Source organism: Monodelphis domestica, chromosome 8 (genome assembly GCF_027887165.1).
Source record: "Monodelphis domestica isolate mMonDom1 chromosome 8, mMonDom1.pri, whole genome shotgun sequence".
NCBI classification, from domain to species: Eukaryota; Metazoa; Chordata; class Mammalia; order Didelphimorphia; family Didelphidae; genus Monodelphis; species Monodelphis domestica.
Window position 1 is genome coordinate 98,563,473 of NC_077234.1, and position 24,865 is coordinate 98,588,337.

At 40.1% G+C, this 24,865-nt stretch overlaps 1 protein-coding gene across 3 annotated transcripts; it reads right to left on the reverse strand.

The window, feature by feature from the left end:
• Positions 1–894: 894 nt before the first annotated feature.
• On the reverse strand, positions 895–20,750 carry RGCC (regulator of cell cycle). Of its 3 annotated transcripts, XM_007501524.3 has the most exons (6): positions 20,423–20,662; positions 19,457–19,645; positions 16,686–16,727; positions 5,392–5,499; positions 3,228–3,290; positions 895–1,298 (listed from the first exon to the last, which is right to left on the reverse strand). In XM_007501524.3, exons 1-6 carry the CDS (start codon positions 20,481–20,483, stop codon positions 1,291–1,293), a joined length of 471 nt encoding a protein of 156 aa, XP_007501586.1. In that variant the 5' UTR covers positions 20,484–20,662; the 3' UTR covers positions 895–1,290. The 3 variants fall into 3 exon arrangements, with proteins under 3 accessions (XP_007501586.1, XP_007501587.1, XP_056663905.1); XM_007501525.3 differs by lacking the exon at positions 16,686–16,727 and having other exon boundaries at positions 20,423–20,750; XM_056807927.1 differs by lacking the exons at positions 895–1,298; positions 3,228–3,290; positions 5,392–5,499 and having other exon boundaries at positions 16,063–19,645; positions 20,423–20,669.
• Between the last annotated feature and the right edge of the window lie 4,115 nt (positions 20,751–24,865).

Genomic DNA, 24,865 nt, shown 5'->3' on the forward strand with positions numbered 1-24,865 from the left:
AAGGCTTATACTTCCTACCTCCTTTGGCCAGAACAAATGAAATAAGGCATAAAAGAGCCTATGAAAGTATAATCTATTATAGTAATGACAATACTAGAGTTAAAATGTATATCCACTTCCTCACCCAGACATGCTGATATGTCACCACTTTAGCTGCCCCCGACTTCCCAACACCTGGATTTAGGTTTGAGCTGCTCATTGGAGAACTTTAGCTTGGACCCTCCAATGTTTGAAGTAGGAAACTGACTGTAACTGAGCAACTGAGATTTCCCTTTGTTCAGGAAGTCGATTTATTCAGGTGGGACTTTCATAGAATAATTCCTAGCTATCAAAGATGCCAGGAAAGGAAAGAAGACAGGTTGGAAATCTGATCAACAAAATCATAATACCCAAAGTCGTTTCATATTACACATATGGTTAGTTGTTTCCCTAGAAAACCAAATGAACACTCAATTATTTAGAACAGTTGGCAATAGCATTTTATTTCCACTAGAAAAGGATTAAGGAGAGCATGATCATTTGTCTCTAAATATTTGTAGAGCAGTCATGTAAAAGAATTAGACTTTCTTCTTAGCCAGCAGATTGAACTAAGACCAATAAAAAGTTATAGGGAAGCAGATTTTGGCCCAACAAATGTTTCTTTGTTGAATCACAAAGAACTTCCCAACAAAGAGCTACTAAAAAATGGAAATAGAGTCCCTTTTTGGATGGGGGAGTTGCCTTAAAGCAAAAGCTGGAAGACTACTCGTCAGTAGTTGAAGCCCATATTTTCAGCAGTAGGTTGGACAGCATGACATGTAAGGTCCCTTCCAAATCTTTTTTCCCCCTAAGGGTCTTGGATCTGGATGCTGGAAGAAATGTAGAGGCAGGGGAAGAAGACAACCCAACAAAATCTGGACTCCAGTTCAAGTTTTATTTGCATACAAAAATATATTATAAAGGGATAAAGCATCATTACTGTTTCCAACTATATATAATTACAAATATCTTCATAAAAGCATTTTAAATTACATGAGCATGTTTTAAGGAAAAATACAATATTAGCACAGGGCATTTGCTCTTATCTGCTGCACAGGTTAATTAGGTCCATTTTAATACCTAAGAATCCAGCAAAGATGATTCCTAAGGTTGTACTTTAAAAATAACAATATCTCAGATGACATGGCAGGTAGGATACACTGATGAGAGTGAGTGAGGGCAGCAGTTTCTAACAGTTGGTTTCCTTGGGTCTTCACAGCTTTCTGAAGCTTCTCCCACTTAAAGAGCAGGTATCCACACCTTTTTCTCTTTTCACATGCCTATAATTAAGAAATAAATAAGAGTATCTATTCATAAGGATATACAAGTCCTGTACTTAACCAAGTTTTACTTCATAGACATGAATCAAAGGACCAACTTTAATGGCAGGCTTCCCACTAATTCCTGACTGTTCTAACTGCCAGAATTGGGCAGAATTCCACAACAAAATAAATCAGGCAAGTTTGTAGCATGGCCCTATGATAAACTATGAGGCAATTATAAGGAACCTCTGTCAAAACAGGCTTATATTGTCTCATGTGGGAGGATACTATTTTAAAATGGGCAATAAAAATCTTCAAATAGCATTTTGCATGGTGCCAGGCTTCTCTCCTCCACTTTCAGACCCATCTGAGACTGTCAAAATACATGCATGCCTTAAGACTGAAATATAGTTACAGTCATCCAGATGTCTGGCAAGGTATAGACCTAGTTTTAGAGCAAGATGCTCCATTTGTACAAATCAAGGCACTTGTTGGAAATGGAGGGATTGAGTCAAAATTCAACTACCATGCCTTTTCTGGCAGTAGCCAAAACAGCAGAGCCCCTGCTAGGGAGAGACTTAAGCAACAATAATAGCTGGTGGTGTGTCCCTTCCTCTCTAGAGCTCAGAAGAAAACAAAGTTAGACTCGGAAGTGGGGAATTCAAAAAAGCAAAATCTTCAACACTGTCAATTCACAACTGTTCCTCCTCCTTCCTCTCTTGACTCATTTCTCCCTACATACTCCCATTGGAATATGGTCTGGTCAATTTATCCCTTACACATAGGAGAGCCGTCTCAAGCCTCCCCAAAAGATCTATATTAATAGTGTGCTGGGAGCCATGGATTATGTCTCTGGGTATGCAAACAGAGTAGCATTCAAGTTGGCTTCCAAATGGGAAGCAGCACATAGAATAATTTGTATTATTTAGTACTTGGCTTGGGTTGCTCTTAGTGATTGGTACATGAATGTGTCTTAATAAGCTGTTAAACAACTTCTTTTTTAAAAAGAAGTTTAAGAAACAAAAAATTCAAACCATTCCCAAATTTCAGTGATTATGGCTCAGTTTGATTCATTCCAAAAGAAATTACTCTTCAGGCTTTGAAAAATGCTACCCTGTGTCAATCCTCATTCCGAAAGAACTGGCAACTTCCAAATTAAGGGTTTCCATGTTAGAGACATTTAAAAATCAAAGAACAGAAAGAGGAATTTCACTGGCCCCAGACCATTCAAGTTCCTGTAATCACACTACTCCTTTCTTGAAAATCCTTTAAGAAAAAAGTTTACATATGTGTGTCTTCATGGTCTATTACACTTTGGTGTCCACTACACTTCATAGAGACCTTTGCTGATAGCAAAATGTTTGTGGGGGTGAATCTGCTCATTTTCTTCCATCTAGAAGGTCCATTTTTCTGATGGAAACACATTATCTAAATGACCCATGGGGTTATGGCAGATATCAGTGAAGATAATGTTCTAGCCTTGCTCTAAACTCATGTATTCCACAGAAGAGAAGCACATGATTTGACACTTGTTTATATGGGTATATGATTTGGGGTTTTGGTTTTAGGAGATGACTATATTACCAAAACGAATATAATGGAAATAAGTATCGAGTGATAACCCTTGTAAAACCCAGTGGAATTGTTTGTCAATTCCAGGAGGAGGGAGGGAAGGTGGGAGGGAGAGAGCACAAATCAGGTAACCATGGAAAAATATTTTTAAATTCTTAAAAATTAAATAAATGAATAAAATAAATGGATGTTTTCCTTTTTGCGATCAATCGATAAGCATTTTTAAGCCCTTTCTAGGCATACATCAAACAATCGTTAGGAGCTTCTTTTGTTCAGTGCAGTGGGAGTTTTCTACCTCAGTGAAATCATAGATAGTATCCCTATCTTTGGGGTGCTTGTTAGTTCTTTGTTTTGAATCATCAGAAAGATACCTACTTTCTAATGTCCTGTCCAGATCAGCAATGAAGTCCTCTAGTTCTTTGGTGTCTCCAAGTTTGGCTATAAAATAGGAGATAAAATTTAGTTTTCACACATGAATGGCCCAGAGAGAGAAAAACACAGCGCCATTGTTCTGGATTACCTGGCCTCTTTTGCATTCTTTCAATCATTCAATAATACTCAATAACTATTATGCCTCTGCTTGGAGCTCCAGAACACAAAAACACCAAGTACATCTGCCTTCAAAGTGTTTACAATCCGGTGATTTGGGATGGGAGATTATACCTGCGACTGCACTGATAGAGGGATCTCCTGAAGGAGGAAGCTTCCTATACTCCAGGTTGGTATCTTCTCTGTGATTTACACTCTCTGACCATTTAGGCAGTTCAGCTAATAGTCCAAGCAAAAGAAAAATGAGCACATGAATGAAGGTGATGAGACACTTAGAAGAGAAAGGAGGAAATGTAGAAGAGGGATCAACAGGGTTTGATGCCTGAATATGGGAGATGAGGGAATTATAAAAATTAGAGTTAGATGGGACCTTAGAAATCATTTAGTCTGGTCCATCTCACTTTACAGAGGAGAGTGATGTCCAGAGAAAGAAGACAATAGAAGACAGGTCATAAAAACATCTAGGAAGTTCTCATTTGAGTTGTTTTTTGTTTGTTTGTTTGTGTTTTGTATATGGGTGACTGGGATGGGAATGCACTTGGGGGTCATGCTTGGGAGTAGGAAATAATATAACCACTTCAGAAATAGGAGACAGCTGGGGTTTATTTTTATTTTGGGAAGAGGTTTTAGATGTGTCCTCTGAGGTATCAATGAGACCTCCAGGCTCAAAAATCTAACCAAATTTCCTTTCTTGAACTAGCTTCTTAGGAGGGGGTACGAATAAGCAGCAGCCCAGGAAAACTGACATTTTAAGAGTTGTCCATTTATTGCGATGTTGAAGTTTATGACTTGACATTTTTAGGAATAAATCACTCCTCAGTACATTGCTTTTTAGCCCTTGTGGTTCATTTGTCAACAGGTGCTCATTCAGAGAGCTGTTGTATCCGCAGGATCAGGTAAGCAACTTCAGGCAAGATGATGCCATTTTCCCATTGCCCTTAACATGTGAGGTTCATCCGAGAATATGGTTGGAGGATTGTACCCATTCTCAAGAGGTTTCTAAAGTGACAAGAAGAGGAGTTGTGGAAATGGAAAATCTTCTCTCTTAGGAAAAGCTCTGCTTTAATATTAGGGAGTAGAGAAATCCAAAGATGCTGTATCTTCCCCCTGCCTTTTTGGCTACCTTCTATAACTTTTACCAAGGGTAATATTTCAACTGAAAAACACAACTGTCCAGTGTAACCTGATTTTCTGCTCTCCAGAGAAGGCATTTGAGGTTGAGAACATTTAAGGTCAGTTTCCTCCCCTCCTACCTAAGTCAATCCACTAAACCCCCAAAACTGAAAGGCTTCACATGAGTTTTAAAGTCCCGGGAAGCAGTGAGATACAGGGAAAATTGTCCTGTGCTGGGACTCGGGACACCTGAGTTCAAATCCAATTTCTGCTGCTTACTCTCTCTGGGCTTGTTTCCTTCAGTCAATGAGGCCATTATTTGGACTTTCTAAAACCCTTAAATGGTCTCCAGTCCTTCACACTCCAAATTCTTGGATCTTTATTCTCAGAATAGTCAGGAAATACTAACATTTCTAACTGGAGTGATTTTGATTTTGGTGCCTCTCACCGCACGGTATGAAAATCCTTTTTAATTGTTAAGTTGGTGTAATTACTGAGAATGTGGGTGAAATAAATGATGCAGTTAAAATACCAACAGAGGGCTTTTACATTCTAGAACCAACCAGGCTGGAAAGTCTGCCAGGCACTGCTGTTTGGCACAGATTCTGCCTCTAACCGGATTACAACCTGTGCCAAGGAACAGAACAAAGGAGCATCTGGAACCACTTGCAGACATGTTCACCCCAAAATAAAATTTTGCCGTTGTGAGCACGGAGAAGTCTTGCCCATCAACTCTGATCCAAAGGGGCCGAGAAAGCATAGACTTCTCGTGTGGGACAGAGATGGCCCCAGAGCCTGGTGCAGTTGGACAGCGAGGAAAGGGAGGGGGATGAAGCGTAGGAAGCCCCGGAGACCCGGCGCCCACTGCGGAATTTACCTTTACGAGGAACCACTAGGGGAGACGACAAAGATGGGGTCGAGACTGTCGGAGAATTCAGCTTTTCGTCACTGCAGCTAAAACTGTGTCTATAAGGGGAATCTGCACCTTTAAAGAAAAGAGAGCACAAAAGGCAATTAGAATGAACGAATACTAATAGCGAACCAGTCCTAAGCACAGACTTTGAAAGCGACAAAGTCCTAAAAGTCCCTACCTGGGGGGAGGTATCTGCATTTCCAGGGACGTGCATGCATCTGTGCTTCTAGATGTCCATACAAACACATCTAATAACTCGCATGGACTAGTGCTTCAGGCTTTACCAAGCACTTTCTAGAAATGATCTCAATAGATACTCACCGACCCACCAGTCTTGTAATCCGTGTTTCACAGAGGAGGAAAACGAGCCATAAAAAGGCTAAATTACCTCCACAAAGTCGTAGAAAGTAGGAAGTAGCTGAATTGGGTCAAAACCCACATCTTTCTCTACCAGTCTGTATGTGTGTGTGTACTCACATACATGCACATACATAAAATGTGGATAGATATGTTTGTAGTAAGATCTACCAGGAATGGAAGGGCTGAGGAGCAATGTAGTGAGTGGCGATTTACTACTAAAAACGTTAAGTAAAGTAAAATGAGTGAAGAACACTTAAACAATCTGCAGCCTTCTCGGGACCGAAGGAGAGCAAGAACACACATTTGCTTCTCTCGCACACACAGATATATGTGATACAGGGAAATCATTTTCTGTACCGTTAATTTCATAACTATATGCATATTTAAATATTTATTATATAGGAAATAAACAATTTTGTATACTTTTATGTATATGTGTAGAACATTATATTTAATTTCACATTGCACATTTATATTATTATGCATATATAATATAATATTTATGTATCTATATAATATAGGACCAATTTTATGTTTTTAGTTTTTATCTATACAGACATATTAATATTCATGCATATATAATTTATGAGCTTTTAATCTCATATCTGTGCATTAATATTAATATATAGAACCTATTTTATATACTTTTAATTTCATATCTATGTGCATTTATATTAATATTTATGCATCTACATAACATATATAACCAATTTTATATGCTTTTAATTTCTTATCTATACAGATATTTTAATATGTATATATATAATTTTATGTACTTTTAATTTCATGCTTGCATTAATATTAATATTTATACATAATATTTATAACCTATTTTATATTCTTTTAATTTCACATCTATGTGCATATATATTGTTTGTGTATATATTATATACAAACAATTTATATACTTTTAACTTTGTATCTATATACATATTAATACTTATGTATATAATAGAAATAATTTTATATACTTTTATTTTCCCATGTACCTATATATTAATGTTAATGTACATATAACATATAGACAATTTTTCTATACTTTTCGTATCTACTCACCATATATTAATATTTATGTCTATAGACAATTTTATATACTTTCAATTTCTCATATATGCATTTATATGAAGACTTGCATAAATATAATATATAAAACCAATTTTATAGACTTTTAATTTCATGTCTTTATAATTTGTATACTTTTAATTTCATATCTGTGCATTTATATTAATTATCATATACACACAATTTACATACTTTTAATTTAATATCTATGTGCATGAATTGTTTATGAATATATAATATATACAATTTATAGATTTTAATTTTGTATTTATATATATATTAATACTTGTGAATCTATGGAATATGTAAAACCAATTGTATATATTCTTTATTTCTATTTTTCTTTTTTAAAATTTCTATTATTTATTATGTATATATATGTGCATATATATGAATGTTTATTTATATATGGATAAATTTTATATACTTTTAATTTCATATCTACTCACCATATATTAATATCTGTAGAGACATAATTTTATATACTTTTAATTGGTATCTATATACATATATTAATATATAATATATAGGAACAATTTATATACTGTTAATTTCTATCTATGTGCAGATATATGAATGTTTATATACACATAAACATATATCATTCCATCATTTATTTATTGAATACCGACTATGTACCAGGCTTTGAGGATACAAATGTAAAAAAGAACCCGAATCTAACCCCAAGGAGTTATATTCTATAGTGGCTGAGCATAGGCACATCAATACATGAAATGATAATTATATAACTGCAATGTGTAATGATGGCTATAAACTGACTCATTTGTATAGCCCTCTAAGGTTTGCTAAGTACACAAAGAAAACTCCCATATCCACAAATCAAGAAGGGCTTGATGAAGAAGCATCTTGGTAGCACAGTGGACAGAACCTGGGTTCAAATCTGGCTGCAGACACGTCCTAGCTTGCGACTCTGGACACATCACTCAATTCCAGTTGTCTAGCTCTTCTATCTTAGAATTGACAACAAGACAGTTTTAAGGGTAAGGGTTTTAAATTAATAAATAAACAAACGAATGAATGAATGAGTAAATTAATAAATAAAAGAAGGATATGATGATGTCCTAGCAGTTGCCTCTCTTTCATTAATAAATGGGATTCCACTAGTATAGCAGGTGTCCATCACATGCAATCAAACCAATAATAGCATTGGTTGTTTCAGCTTGGGGGGGGGGGGGGGTTGGGTGGAAATTTTTTTTTTACAAATGAGGCAATATTTTTCTACCCAGGAAAAGACTAATGAAGAGAGAGACTGTTTCTAGCCAGTTCACCTCAGAACATCAGGACGAGGAATCCTGGTCTTGTGCCTGAATCCTGGCTCCTCTCTCAAAGAGGATTTTCAAAGGTGCTTCAAGGAGCCCTTAGCTGGGCAGCTGCACTCCAAGACTATCATTCCTCCTCGATTTCTCCTCTCTTGGGTTTGAGGATCCAGAAAGCCCTGGAATTAGGGCTTTCTGGAATTAGCCCAGGAATTAGCCCTGGAACTATAGCTTGGGGAGATAACCATTTATCCCCTCCCTCATCTACCGTGATGCTGGCTGTCTCCATTTCTTCCTATACTATATAACTGGAATTGGGAGAACAGCAGGAGCCATAAGGGTTAACTTTGGAGACACCAAGACGATGGAGTGTAATGGAAAGCGCTCTAAAAAGAGAAAGGACCAGCTTGTTTGCCTCCAAGAAGAAATAAGAAATAGCATCTTCAGTCCTTCTTGGCAGAGGTGTGGGACTATGTCTACTACTATCAGGCTTAGCTAATAGATTAGCTAGTTTTCTAGAAATTCCCCCCCTTTATTCTATTTTTTGTTACAGTGACATCTCTTTGGGGTGGAGAGGGAGGAGGGATATATTTGGAAATGAAGGTGATTTAAAAACAAAAGGAAATCCATCATTTTGGAGGTAGAGAGTCATGAAACTTTGATTCCAGGCTCAGGCTTTTGCCACTAAATCATGTAACCTATCTGGGCTGTTTCCTGGTCTGTAGGAACTGGCAATTAGATAAAACAAGTCATTTAATAAATTCTTAGCCTCAGTTTCTTCATCTATAAAATGGGGATTAATAATAGCCCTGCTCCTCCAGGCTCCACAGGAAACTGAAGCTGGTCTTGCAAAGGAAATTCAGAAATGGCATTTCAATCCGAAGCCCCGAGGATGTGACATGATGCCCAGCAACACAATTTCAAAGCACCTATTTAAAGAAATGCAACCTTTCTGTGAATACTTTAGTAGTCCTTATCTCACAGATTTGTTAGGAGGATTGACTGAAATGGCATATTTAAAGTCCATTACAAACTTTGATGCTCTATAAAAATGCTATCATCATCATCATTATTATTATTAAGTCTCTTCCTCCTCTAATAGTCTATGAGGTCCCTACCATCAATTAAGGCATGCCCTTCCCATGATTAAAGTGGAGAAAAAAACACCAGTCACTTCTTTATGTGAACCGAAGTTGTGTTCAGTTTTCAAGTTCCATAAAAAGTACAGAAAATTAGGCCAAAAAAAAGAATCAATAACCAGTGTAAATTTGGGGTACGGGACCGATATTAGCCTCTTAGTTTGAGGGTGAAGATAATATCTGGGAACAACGCAAATAGTTGACTGACATCTAGAAGCCCCTTTTTACTTTGCCTCTTGGGAGAACTTTATCCCAACTTCTGGCTCCGAGCACATTTTTACAGCCTGGTTATACACCGGGGGACATTCGTGATGGAAAACACAGGCAGATTCGACTCTGGCAGCATAAAGCCTAATATTAGCTCATAGTCCTTTGAATGAAAACCCATGTGGCCCAAACCCAGACACGCCAGTGAAGCCGCACTTAGGGGCAGCCAGACGCTCCTGCTCCTCCAGGCTCCACAGGAAACTGATGCTGTCCTGACCTTCCCAAGCTGTCTTGCAAAGGAAATTTCGGAAATGGCATTTCAATCCAAGGCCCCAAGGAGGTGAAATGATGTCCAACAACACAATTTCAAAGCACCTATTTAAAGAAATGTGACCTTTCGGAGAATACTCTAAACCAGGACCATATATGTAATCAAACTGACTTGTTTTATACAGTTCAGACCTCTCATTCCAGGGACCCATATTTATGTCTATTTGCAGCCACCAAACTCCATAAAACAAGAGCTTTTCCACTTAGGAGGTTAGATTAATAGAATACCAGACAGGGAGTGTCCTGCATGACCCTGGGTCATTTCCTTCATTTCTCTGTGCCTCTGTTTCTCTATAGGTGAAATGGGAGCATATTGCCTGCCCTTTCCTGTCTTTGAGCTGTTATAACATCACATAAAGTCTTTTGGAGGAAAAAGCCTCATAAAATTATGGAATGCACACATATGGAGCTCACAGATATTATGGGATTATTTCTAGTCAGGCAGGCCAGCGGTTTGAATCAACTCTTTTGCCCTAGTCACTTCAGAAGTTAAAAAGCCTTTTTTTTCAAATTCTCCTCTGTACACATGGAATACACCATTAATGAGACTGAAAAGTCTCATTAGTGCAGCTGGGTGGCTCAGTGAGAGTCAGACCAGAGACAGGAGGTCCTGGGTTCAAATATGAACTCAGACAATTCCTAGATGTATTTTAATAAAATTCCAAGATTTTGAAATTTTGTTCGAGAAAAGATTTTCAAGGAAGAAGCTTACTAACTCCTAAATCCAGAGAATGAACTGTTGCAGAAAGATGCCAGAAAACCTACACTACATCAAGAAGATCCAGAACGAACTTTCGGTATGGTTGATTGAACTGAAGTTTGATTGAACATTTATTTGAATGTATACTCCTATGCCAAAAGGGGACTGCCCCCAATTGGTTTTTGTCAATGTGCCCAGCAAACATTGGTTTTGCTATCTGTCTTCCTTCTATTTCCCTCTTCTATCTAACTATTGTAGTTTCCTCTTAGAAGGTGAAATTATATATGCACCTGCAGTTAGAAAATTTGGAGGTGCAGGATGATTATGTTTAGTGATCAATTGGGAGACTAGTCTCCCAATCATCATCAGGGGAGATTGTGAATCTTTAGATTACTCTACCCTAGTTAGTCTAACAAAAACAGGAATGTCTACACCCATACTTAAGGATTAAGTATTTAGGAGGATGGCCTATGACAGACATGTGCTAGCAAATGACAAATCAGAAACAACTGACAGGCCCCTGGGCTATCCTAAGTCAAGCTTAAGCTACCATTGGTGCTGTGAATTTTAAAACTATTCCACCCTAATCAGACCATTCTTTAGAAGATCTGATTTATCTATTTCCTGATTAGTAACAATGGAGATACTTGGTTTAACAGAATCAAGTCTTGGGAACTATACATTTCTCCACCCTACTTAGTTTAACAAGATCAGGAATGCCTGCATCATACGCAAAGATTTAATTATCTGAGGGAATGGCCTTCAACAGACGTGCAGAAAAAGCAGACAGACACCTGGGCTGTCCTAAGTCAAGCTAAGCTATCATTGGTACAGATGAGATGCAGGAAAGTGATGTAAAACCATCTATGTAAGGCACATCACCTGCTTTTTCTCTCCCTCTTTCCCTGGAGAGGCGACTTTGGCTGGCAGCGTGCTAGGCATTCTGACATCTTGGGGTGGTGGCAGTTATTTGTCGGGGTTTGGCGGTGAGTTTGCCCTTGAGCTGATTCAGGTTCAGGCATCTTGGATGAGCCCTTTTGGAGTTCAGGCTGATTCTTTCCTTCTTCACACTCCAAAACCTTACTTTCTAGATCTCCTAATCTTTCCGCCCCATACTAGCCAGGTGGGAGAAATCCTACTCCCTTTCCTTCTTCCTTCTTCTTAATCTCCTCCACCATATCAATTAAATCACCATAAAATTTCCAGTTGACTTGGGTATTTTATTATTTGGGATTTTTCCTGGTGACAAATTAAATTTAGATTTTAAGTCACAATGCAAAAATTATCCTTTACAGTGCATGTGAGACGCAGGAAAGTGATGCAAAAACCGTCTATATATTTTGTGTCACTTCCTCTCTCTGGCCTCTTTGGTGGCGGAGAGGTGGCTGGTGGCTGTGTGCTAAGTGTTTCAGCATCTTGGGTGGTGGCTGCTATTGTCTGAGTTTAGCGGTGAGTTTTCCTTGATACCATACTATAGGAAGCTCAGGAGCCTAGTTCAGGTGAGGCATCTTTACTGAGCCCTCTAGGTGTTTAGGCTGATTTTTCCTCCTTTACCTTCCAAACACTATCCTCTTAGAAAGCCACTAATCTTCTTCAGAGACCTTGTGGTGGAGGACTTTGAACTCTCCCTGGCACAGGCCAGGCGAGAAAAATTCTACACCTTTTCCTCTCCCTTCTCTTTAATTCCTTCCCTCTATATTAATTAAACTACCATAAACTTGCAAACTGACTTGGGTATTTTATTTGGGATATTCCCTGGTGACCAAAATTAATTTAGATTAGGTTACAACCCTAAAATTATCCTTACATAGCTGTGTGACCCTGGGCAAGTCACTTAACCTCCATTGCCAGCCCTTACTGCTCTTCTGCCTTGGAACCAATTCTAAGAAGGTAAGTATTAAAAAAATAAAGACTTGAAGAAAAGTTTAACACCTTGATGGTGCAAATAAATCCATGTTTCGTGTTCTGTACCTTAATCCACTAAACAAATATACTCTTTCTTCCATCCTCCCCAGCTTATTCCAATACTATGAATCTGAAGTCCAAAGAAACACATCTAAGGCAATAGCCATCAGGGTAGAGAGTGAAGGTGTTAAACCAAGTTACTTAGAAGAGATTTACTCACTATTCCTCCTATCAGTAACCAATCCAGATGTTTCCTCAAATTTCCCCTGCCATTCCTGTGTCCCCCTTTGTATTGGGAAGAAAATGTGGTGCTCTTTTTAAACTATATCAGTAGAAGATCCAAGCAAGGGACTTGAGGAGCCTCCAAACAAATTATTGGCAGAATCTAAGTTTCAGCCTTGATGCTGACTTGATCCAAGTTTCTAGCTCATTGGAGAGAGGAATATAAGGGGGAAAAAAACACTTCCAAGGGAAGGATACAGAAGCTGGAGACTTATGAGATAGCACAACTGAGAATTTCATTATAGACTCCCTTTTCTTCTTCAGAAGGTTTTCTCATCAGGGACCTAAAAACCGATCAAAATATTCAGGCAAAAACTATAAATAAGAGAAGTTTCATCGAATCAAAGATGAAGAGTTGGGAGGGGCTATACAGGTGGTCTAGTTCCATATCCCTCATTTTATTTATGAGGAAATTGAGGCTATAAGATTAAGTGACTTGGTCAAGAGAGCAAAGCTGGTATTTGAACTCAGGTCCTCCAACTCTAATACTTCCTTTCCACTGCAGAGCCCAAATTTAAACCCAAATCCTCTCCCTCAAATGAGAAGCCTTTTTTTTCTTTGGCTATTCTTTGACCTCTTAGCTCCTTCTGGTTCCCCATTATTCTCATCCCCATTGAGATACCCTATGCTCCAGCCTTCCCCCCCAAAATAAATTAAATAATTTTTTTTAGATAAATAAAACTTGCCTTTTTATGTCCCTTCATCCCTTTTCCTTCACATCCCTATTTTCTGCTAGCTGAGAGCTAACTAATATGATAAGCAATATTGCGCAAATAGGTATTCATGCCAGGGCAGGGGCATTATGGACACAATTCCTCAACCCAAAGAACCATTAGATTGGATTACAGGTAAGAGAGGAATTTTTGAGGCCCTGAAGCAGCCGCCCTCTCACCACTAAAGCCATGGCTAGCTTCCAAAGATCTCTGTCCCAATTCGATAGTAAATCAATTTTATTTTCTCTACTTGAGTCCAAGTGATTTCATTTTTTAAAATACCACCAAGAAGTATGAAATACCTGAGCACTGCCAGAGTTCAAGAAAGTTCATTAGGTAAAGAAGTCAGAATAAGAAACTTGTTAAAGAGGGAGATGTGTTGTTTTAGCTCGAAGAGGAGGGAAGAATAATTCAGGGTTAGCACTGACATTTGCTATTTCAGAACAGGATGAAGCCACGAAAACATAAAACTTGCCCAGAGGTCCTACAAATATAGAACTGCCCCACAAGTTTGGGGCAAGTGAACTAGAATAATTAACTGAGAGGAAAACCGTAGACCTGTTTCCCTTTTGTCTATAAGGAATGGGGGGCAGGGGGAGTCACCTTCCTTGGTGTCTACATTCCAGTGGTTCAAATTAAGTCACAGGAAGCAAAGCGTGCCAGAAAAAAAAAATGTTGCCAATGAAGCCATCAGCTTCTCTTCTGAAGCAGCTCCAGTCCTGCCAAGGCATCAGAACACAACAAACCTCCTACTCAGATTGCCTAAGAATATGACCCATACATCAAAGAAATGGCCTAAGTATCTCAGCTATTTACTTTGCCAGCGTCCACAGGACTCAGCCTGGTCCTAAAAGCAGGTCATCGGCACGTGTCTACTAATCATGCTACTAATACCCACAGCACCCAAAACAAAGTAAGAAGCAACAGCAGACTTTCAAAGGTCCTTCAAATTCCCTTCCAGGTAATGCCAGATAAATCCAAAGTAATCCTTTCGGACAGTTCCTCATTCCTTAAAAGCTTCCTACAATCTTCCTAAAACTGGTGATTTAACTGCTATTTTGATTTCTAGTGAACTTAAATCATTGCCACTAAAAGTTCTGATATTATCTGCTCAAGCACAGGATAGCAGAGACTTATGGGAAAGACAAGGATTAAGATTATTAATTCAATCCCAATCCATTTAGCAATTTGGTGGAGAAAGAACCAAGGAAATAATTCCATCAATAGGAAGGTACGCATCCTGAGTTGTTTTAGTCCTTGTTCCTGCTTAGGACACTCACTACATTAGAAGCCCAAGCAGGAACGTTGAAATGTTTGTTTCTACTCACTCCACCCTGCCATCAAGTGTACAGACTGGTTTGCAACTGTAGGGCTGAGAAGGAATGTGTGCTATGTTTATTCTCTCCTTAGGATGAAAAATACCCTTGAAAGAGTTTCTTCTTTTCTGGTTGCTCAGATAAAGGCACCATTTTGATCTCTCTAGGAAGCTGGATTGAAGGTATGGAAGGAGTGATAACTTACATTAGAAACGGGAAAAAAACCACAATTAACTGGATATTGTTTTCATCTGTGAGATCAAACACTACAAGGGAAACTTTACATCATGATGATGAGATGTGATTTGACAGATTCAGATCCTTTTGATATCCTCATTAGCTGTGTGACCATGAGCAGATCAATAAAACTTCCCGACATCTCAGATTCTTCAATAATAAAAACAGGGATAATAATACCTATAGTGCTTACACCCTGGGACTATTGGACATCCAAATGAAAGGATGCGAATAAAACATTTTTGTATACTTTAAAACATGGCCAACTATTATTATTACTCTTTGAAAAATGATAGAAACAATAGTTTCAGATGGATAGCAAAGTGTTTTTTTGAACCTGAAGTTTCCCATCCAAGTGATATAGTTCTAGTTTTACAGATGGGGAAACCAAGGCATACCAATATCTCAGTGATTTGCCTGAAATCCCTGTGTAAATCAGTGGGAGTCTGATTCAATAGGCCTCTAGCCATGATTCTCCACTTTTTAAAAAATGATCAAACTTCGAAGGGATGTGGTTGAGGATGTAGACTCTAAATAAACATCCTGGTGCAAACAACAACATGGAAATAGGTTCTGATCAAGGACACAAGGTAATACCCAATGAAATTGTGCATTGGCTGTGGGAAAGGTGGGTGGAGGGGAGGGAGGGAAATAATGTGATTATTGTAACCAAGGAATAATGTTCTAAATTGACTAAATAATAATTCAAATGGGAAAAAAATAAAAATAAAATAAAAATTACCAAACTTGGGGGAAGCTAGGTAGTTCAGTGGATTGAGAGCTAGGCCCAGAGATGGGAGGTCCTGGGTTCAAATATGACCTCATTCCTAGCTATGTGACCCTGGGCAAGTCACTTGACCCCTATTGCCTAGTCTTTACCACTCTTCTGCCTTGGAACCAATACACAGGATTGATTCCAAGATGGAAGGTAAGGGTTTAAAAAAAATGACCAAACTTCTCAGTGAGGCATCTTAATATATCTCAAATGAAAATTCAGATCATTTCAGGAGATCTGGGTTTTGGAGGTTTTGGACCCAGGCCTCTTCCTCTTCCTTCTTTTCCTTCTCCTCCCCTTTTTCCTCCTCTTCCTCTTCCTCCTTTTCCTCCTTTTCTTTCTCCTTTTTTTTTTTGCCTGTTTTTGTACCTCTACCACTTGGCACAAAAACTGGCCCTTGACTTGACTTGATTCATTCATGGCCAAGCAATCATAGATCTAAAATGAGACATTTTGATATCTATCTTTTGTTTTTGTTTGGGGGTACATCTGGAAAAAGGATACAAGTGTCTATTAAAGCTGAAAACTTCACTAACACTTTCTGGACAACTTATAGAACAGGACTGCTAACCTCTCTCCCTAGCCTCCAATGGTGTAGCTATTAATAAATATGACTAAAGTTATGGCACTAAAAACAATTCATTAATATGACAAATGCCCCACGCAGCTAATTCCTGGCAGCAACCGAGATGAATATTAAAATACAGCCCCTTAAAAAGATTATGACTTCTGTGACAGGCCAACTACCCCATGAGCCCAACTACTCTTTTATACATAATGAACCGCAAATAGACAGAAGAGAATTATGGAAGGGGCATTATTTGTATACTCTATAATCCATTCTTTTCTCTTAGTTTCTCTAACCACCAATCTAATGGTTAGTTTCATTAACACAAAAAAGAAAAAATAAGCACATTCTGGATAAAACATGCACACATTCACACACTGGAAATACCTCCCCCAAAGCTGGTCAAGGATGTTTTCCAGGGCCTTCTTCCTGTGTCCACAAAAGAAAGAAGAAAGGATTCTGGATCTGAGATCCCACCCAATAGAAATCCCGATAGTCTATGAATGGGCAATCTTATACTCTATTCAAGAGGAGTGTGGTCACTGCCTGAACAAGAGCTGTTTCTTTTCCATGAAATAGCACTGGACAAACTGTCCTCGTTTTCTTGCCTTGGTAGGAGAGAATGTGCATTTCACATCTCGCTCTCTATCTCATTTCATGGCTGATGCTGACATATTCAAGTACAGCCACAGAAATAGAAACAAGTTTCAAGAAATATAAGATTTCCTTTTGAGATCAAATTAGAAGCAAACCCAGGCTGAGGGAGACTCCCTCGCTCTATTCAGCAAGAGCTCTAGGCTATTAGCAAAAGAATTACAAAAAAAAAAAAGTCCTAAAAAACCTATTTCAGTCCCTCGCCTGTTACAAGCTGTAATTCATTTTCAACCTCCCTGTGAAGTAAGAATTATCCTTCTTTTCCAAATGATGTGTCTGGGCTGTGGCTGCTAAAGGAACCAAAGTTGGAAGTCAAGTGCCTGACTCAAATCCTGGGTTAGGACACTAAGTGCCCTTTATCTGCATAAAAGAAAAAAAATCAACTTATGTTCAGATTTGATGACTGAATTTTTCCCTTCTAGGAAAGGGGAAAATAGCTCCTGGCTTCTCTAAGTAAAATTCACAAAGAGTTTTTTTTTAATTTCCAAAATGAAAGGGTTGAGTTAGATGATTTCTTGAGTTCCTTTCAGCTCTTGAAACTGTTTCTATGACTGTAAAGTTTCAGTGGGTTCATTTCAGGAATAAATGGGGGGATGGAAAATATCAGTAATGTGCTGTTAGAGAAAAAAAGGCTAGAAGGATTGGATTTGAGCCCCATTCTGACATTCACTAGCTGCTTTGAATTTGAGCCTCAGTTTCCTTGTCTGAAACACTGGGGCAATGACATCTGTCCCCTATGCTACAGAGTTATTTTGAGCATCAAATAAGATGAATGTAGATATGCACAATGTAGGTGGCAGAGTGGACAGGGCTTTAGGCCTGAAGTCAGGAAGACTCATCATTCCAAATTCAAATCTGGCCTCAGATATTTACTGGTTGTGTTACCCTGTGCAAGTCACTTATCCCTGTTTGCCCCAGTTCCTCATCTGTAAAATGAGTCAGAAGGAAACGGCAAACCACTCCGGTATCTGCCAAGAAAATTCCAAATGGAGTCATAAAGACTTGGACACAACTGAAATAACCAAACAATGGCAACATATAAATATCCTTTGAAACTATGAGGCATAAATATTACTACTATAAGCACTTAAAATTACATGAAAGTACTAAAACCTAATCAGGTTTTTAAAGATCTAGTTCCTTTTGCTAATGATTAAAGAACTAACAATAATAATAATAAATTGACTTAAAAACATTGAATTTTGAGTCAGGAAATCTATGTGACTATGCAGTTCTTACAGAAAACTAGTTCAGGTGAGGCTGTCCTTACTCCTCTTGCCTCAGTTTCCTCATTTGTAAAATGAGACCTCATAGGTCCTTTCCAGCTATAGATCTCTGATCTATATTGCATTGGGATCTCAGCCCAGCAGTACAAAATAAGCATATCTGCTGGTAAGTGACTAGGCAAACCCAAGCTTCTAAATTCAGCATGTTGCATTAGCTAAGCAAGGGACAAAAAGCATAATTCAGCAAGCCATGTGCCTCTGGAGTCAGTTTTCTGTCTGCTCATGGCATGACTGGCTTTCTTCCTATTTTTTACCATCCTAGATTATGCCAGTTGGGCACAACTCAAGAAACACAAGGAGAGGTGGGAGCCCCCTGGGGGATGGGACAAGGTTTCCATACAGTAGAGGACTATAAAATCACTTGTACTTAGAAGACAAAAGATGCAAGGGAAGGAGGAAGGGAATAAGCATTTATACAGCACCTACTATGGCCCAAGTTAAAGACTTTAGCTCACAACAACCCTTCAGGGGAGGTGATGTTGTTATCCTCATTTTACAGGTGAGGAATCTGAGACAAACAGAAGTTATGTGTCAGGGCCAGAGAATAATAACATAAACCTCAAGTTTGGGGCTCTGATCTAAAAAAAAAAAAGTACCGGAGATTATCTTGAGAATCCCCACGATGCCATTTTTAGAAATGAGTTCTTGGCTTCCTGGGTGCTTCTATAGTCTAGATCGTGTCTTATCTGTTACTGGTTTACTGTGTGACTTGGGGGAGAAAAAACCTGCTTAACCTTCAATGTCCCTAGCCACTAGCCGGTAGACCTGGTTTACGTAGCTCTTTACCCCAAAGAACACTCACGTGACTCTTATCTTCTTGCCCTCCCAAGGTCCCTGGAAGGAACAGCTGTTCTTGTTCCTGCTGAAATCCAGTGGCCAGATGTGAGGTGCTGACTCAATTGCACTTCTTTCTGTACCAGCCAGGGACCATCCTTCCCTTCCCTTCCCTCCTCCCACAAAGAGGTTTTATTACCAGCCCCCCACCTCTCCTCCTGTTTATCACCCCAAAAAAATGCCGAGAAAGTTTCTCAGGTGGAGAGTTCCTGTTTGGCCTCGGAAGGTCGGAGGACAGAAGGGAGCTGTCCCTGATCCAAGCTGCAGCAGCAGAGGAAAAAGAAGAGGGGGGGGAGGGGGCTAGAGAGAATGAGGAAAGGGAAGAAGAAAGGGAAAGGGAAGGGAGAAGGGAGTGGGGAGGCGAGGGAGAAAGAGCCCACTCACTCTCCGAATCGCTGAAACCGCTACTGCTGTCACTGACACTGGCGCTGCTCCTGCGTTTCATCCTCTTCAGGTGCTCCTCGTACTCAAAGTGGCGCTCGTGGAAGGGGGACGAGAAATCAGCCATGACCTCATCAAACTCGCACAGGACATCAGACAGGTCTGCAGCCACCACTGAGTCCAAGGAAGGAGCTACAGAAGACAGAGACCCGCCTTGGAACGTGAGCCGGGAGGGTGAACCCTAGCCAGAGCAGGGAGAGGCAAGCCCATCCCAGTCAAGACCCACACCTCCTCAACCAGCCCAGCATCAGCCTCTTCCCTCCAGGATTCCAAAGCTTGAGGGTCCCGTGCAAACCCTTCAGATGTGGGAAGATGGATACAAGACTTCATCTCGGATTCTGCCAGTTCAACAAGCAAGAATGTAAGGAGATAGGAGGTATGAAGAAGAGAGATTCAGATCTTTGGGTCTTATTTTTTTAAGCCTCCTTTCAACCCAAGACGACAAATTTCAAAATTCTCATAAATAGGCAAGGAGGTGTCAGGTCACAGTACCAGCTGGGAGAGGGAGAGAGAGGTGGCGGGGGAGCAATCAGGAAAGCAGAGAAATGAAAAAGGGCAACAAGCGGACTCTCCTTTCTTTTTTCTTCCTTTCTCCCTCTTTTCTTTCTTTCTTAAAAGAAATTCGCAAATAGGACTCCCCCCCCCCCCACCCCCGGGAGGAATTTAGTAGGGAGTTCGAGGTCGATACCCTTTTCCCCATAATCTTTCTCCTCCCTTTCCAAATTTGACCCCTGATGGTCTGGAACTAGCTGATAGGATGATGGTGAAGCTTGGATTAGGGCAACCAGGGGGATTAGGCTCCATTCCAGGTCAGGTCTGCGGTACAACTCTCGGATTGACCCCAGTCCCCGCGCCCTCCCGGGGCTGGTCAGCATCCCCCGAGCTCGCTTCCCAGAGAACCGCACTCACCTGCCCCGGTACCGGCAGCCCCCGCGCCCCCGGCGCTGCGTTGTACTGTGGGGGACTTCATGGGACTGGACTCGAGATCTCTCCGCAAATGAGGCTCAAATAATCCTGTTTCCAAAGCCTGTAGCGTCGCCGCCAGCGATTCTCCCCTCTGGCCGGACTCTGAACTCCGCAGTACGAGCTAGTGAGCCGCAACTAGTGCAGCGAGCTCCCAGCGCTCCTCTGCAGCCGGAGGCGACCGCAGGCTGTTATAGCCTCGGATCACTCGGCCAGGGAGGCGGGGCCGGAGGGGAGGCCAGTGGGAGGAGATCTGGGGAGCTGGGGAGCGCCAGCCCAGAGGCTAGGATGCAGTCAAGAGCTGGCCAAGGATTGGCACCTCCCAGGGTCAGGCGGAGAGTCTGTAGGACAATTTCCACTGATCCTAGTTAGAAGTACCTTAAAGGTCCTCTGGTCCAACTTTTTTTTTTTTAATCTGGTCCAACTTTTGAATGAATGGAAGAGTATTTATTAAGGTGCGCCTTATATAATTGCAATATATAATTGCGCCTTAATAAAGGAGGATGCTCCTTTATCGCTTTTACTATCCCGGTCAGGTTTGAAAAGAAATCCATCCGATCTCCCAGGGACCGCAGGGTTAAGGGCATTGAGTACCCTTTGTGTTATGGACATTACTAAGCACTGGGAAGGCAGATACAGTACAAGCAAACGGGTTACCTATCCTCAAAGAGTTCACATTTTACTAAGGAAAAACACTAGGGGAATGTATCCAAAGAGAAATGCTTTAGAGTCGCCCCCTTCGATTGGGGGATGACTGAACAAATTGTGGTATCTGTTGGTGATGGAATCTGATGTTGTGCTGAAAGGAATGATGAACTGGAGGGATTCCGTGTGAACTTAAAAGACCCCCAGGAATTCCATGTGAACTAGAACCATGTTGTACACAGAGACTGATACACTGTGGCAAATAGAATATGGAGGATTTCTCTACTAGCAGCAATGCAATGTTCCAGGACAATTCAGAGGAACTTATGAGAAAGAACACTATCCACATCCAGAGAAAGAACTGTGGGAGCAGAAACACAACTGCTTGATCACATGGCTCCATAGAAACATGAATGGGGATGTAGACTCTAAATGATCACTCTATTGCAAATATTAATAATATGGAGATAGGTCTTGATACATGTAATGATACATGTAAAACCCAGTGGAATTGCTCGTTGGCTATTAATTAATTTTTTTTTAAAGTGACAGTGTTTTTACCTCTATTTTCAGAACTTCTCACCCACCAGCTCCAAAATATTCTGCCACCACTCTGAACTTCATCCCCACCTCTACTCCAGTGGAAACTTTTGCTAAATTAGTTCTCCAACTTAAATTGCTGGGATCCAAACCTTTGCCTCCCATTGAGCAATAGCTTCAAACCAAGTCACTTGTGAAACTACTCCATCCCCTGTCCAGCTTTCCTTTATTTTCCTACTAGAAAGACCTTCGTTGACTGATGCAGAGTGAAATAAGAAGAACCAGGAGACCATTGTACAGAGTAAAAGCAATTCTGTGAATTGATCAACGGTACAAGATTTAGCTACTCTCAGCAATACAATTACCTAGGATAATCCAAGGGACTGAGGACAGAGTGTTCTCTGCCTCCGGAGAAAGAACTATTAGGCTAAGAATGCACATCAAAGCATACCATTTTTCAATTGTTTATTTGGGTTTATGTTTGGAGGTTTTGGTTTTATAAGATTACTCACAAAAATAAATAATATGGAAAGATTTTTTGTATGATAATACGCGTATAACCTAGATTGAATTGCCTGCCACAATGGGAGGAGGAAAGGGAGGGAGGGAGATAAGATCAATCATATAACTTGGGAAAACTTGTATGGAAAATCAATATTACATGTAATTGATTTTTTAAAATAATACATAATAATAAATATCTGATATATGTAAAATATAATGTAAGCTCTAGCAAATAAGGACAGATCTGTCTTGTTTGTTTGTATCTATAATTATAATGCCTGGCATGTAATAAATACTTTATCTAGCTAGCCAGCTTGAAAAGATAGTAAATTCTGCAATCGGTGAAGACAGTGCCTCCACCATATAGTAAGCTGTTGCCAGACCAGGCTACAGCATTGAAGAGACTCCAGTTTTCCAGAAAGGAGACTACAGACCCTTAAACAGTGTCTGTTTAACTCAGTGGGCTCAGGGAAAGGCAGACAGGTCTGATACAGGATACCCACGCACTGGTGAGAACAAAGCTGGCTGTGCTTGTTCTCATCCTCTGCTTCTCTGTTGCCCTCCTTCCTTTTTCTTCAAGGAAGAGAGGGATCCTTTTCCCCTCAATCTTTGTTCTTTAAGAGTTTACTTTACTTTCTGTTTCAACAGTTGTTTTGGAAAATACCAATTTCTGTAAGATAGCAAGTCATTTATCAGATTTCTGATCTGTTATATATCCCTGATCTAATAACTGGAGCCAAGAGGGAGGCGATGCCTGGTGAAGTATGCTTGAAGAGATATGGATAGATTTTAGTGCTGTGGAGAGGCATTCCCTGGCACAAAATTGGGACTCGAGGCAAAAACAAATTAAAAAAAAAATTTTATTGATGTATATTTTATAGCATTGGGCCTCGGTACAATCCTACTGGAGTAAGTTTTGTAAGGCAGTAACCTCTAGGATTTTCTTTATCATTTTTACTTTCCAGGTTCAGATTTGAAAAGAAACCCATCCCTCCAAGTGTGAATTTTAGATTTTCTATGCCCTGATTAGTTTTAAAAATCCTAACAAACAGGAATGTCTACACCCCTACTTAAGGATTAAGTGTTGAGGAGGTGTGGCCTATGACAGACATGTGCTAGCAAAGTGACAAATAAGAAACAAATGACAGACCCTCTGGGCTCTCCTAAGTCAAGTTTAAGCTACCATTGGTACATGTGAGATGCAGGAAGTGATGTAAAAAAAAAGTCTATATGTTCCGGTCACTTCCTCTTGCTGGTCTCTTTGGCGGCGGAAGCATTGAGCTCTGGGGCTCTTTAGCAGAGACGTGGCTCGTGGCAGCTTGCTGGGCATTCTGGCGGTTTGGCGGGTTGTGGCTTGCCAGTGAGGTAACTGGGAGAAGCTCTGTAGCATGGGTTAGGTGAGGTGTCTTCCCTGAGCCACCTGGGTGAGTTTTAGGCTCATTCCTTTTTCCTTTACCTTCCAAAACACTATCTTCTTAGGAAGCCCCTAATCTTCTGAGGAGATCTCATGGCTGAGTTCTCTGAACTTCCCTTCGCTTAGGCTAGGCCAGAGAAATCTTATACCTCTTTCCCTCTCTCTTCTTAATTCCTTCCCTCTATATTAATTAAATCACCATAAAATTCCCAAACTGACTTGAATGTTCTTATTGGGATTGAATTAAATCCCTGGTGACCATTAGTATAATATATTAGTCAAAATCCCAAAATTTACCCCTTACCCAAGAGGCAGGTTGAGGATGTAGGCCAGGACTGGAAGCCCAAAAGGAATAAGCATTTTTAAGTACCTACTATGTGCCAGGCCTTCTGCTAAGTACTTTACAAATATTCTCATTTAATCCTTCAACAAATCATGAAGTAAATGCTATTATAATCTTCATTTTACAGTCAGGGAAACTGAGGCAGATAGGTGTTAAGTGACTTGCCCAGGACCAGATTTAAACTCAGGTTTTCCTGACCTGAGGCCCCCATTGTGTCACCTAGCTGTCAAGGAGGTGAGGAAGAGCTGGAAATAAGTGGTGCTGTCCATCTAAGGATGGGATAGCCAGGAGAAAGTAACCATTCACCTCTCCAACAGTCAAATACTCCCACTGCACTCACAACTCAACTAAGCTCACAATTAAACCTTACTTGCAACCCCAGATCAAGTTCTCTTTCTTTCAGCTTCCTGTCTTTGAAAAAGCAAGTTCTTTTCCCAATCAGGCCCCAGGTCTCCATGAAAGCTTGACCTGATCTGCGTCCCCTGAGTCCTAGGTCCATAGGAATTCTCTGCATGGGCTTCCTTTTAGCTGAAAAGGCGCCACATCTTGCTGAGTTTCCTAAGTTGATCCTATATTTTTGCCCAACCCTAACTCTTTCTCCTTTCTCTTTCTTTTGGTGTTTGAGGGAGTCATTTAAGTTATTCTCATTTTTCTTCCTCTCTGACCCCACTGTTGCTCTAAAACCCTCCCCAGCTGCTTTTCAGGAGTTAGGAAAGTCGCCTTTGCCTCTCTGTAGCCCCTCCATAGCCTTATTCCCATCCCCCAGTTCACCTGGTTCAGCTCCAAGGTCAGTAGCTCCCATCTGCATTTAATTAGACTTTAGCTCTCCTGGCTCCAGCCAGACTGATCACAGCCAACCACCTTAAAGTCTGGGAAGGGAGCATTTTCACCACAGTTACTACTCAGGGAACTTGAACCATCTTTTCTGAATTGGTAAAAAAAA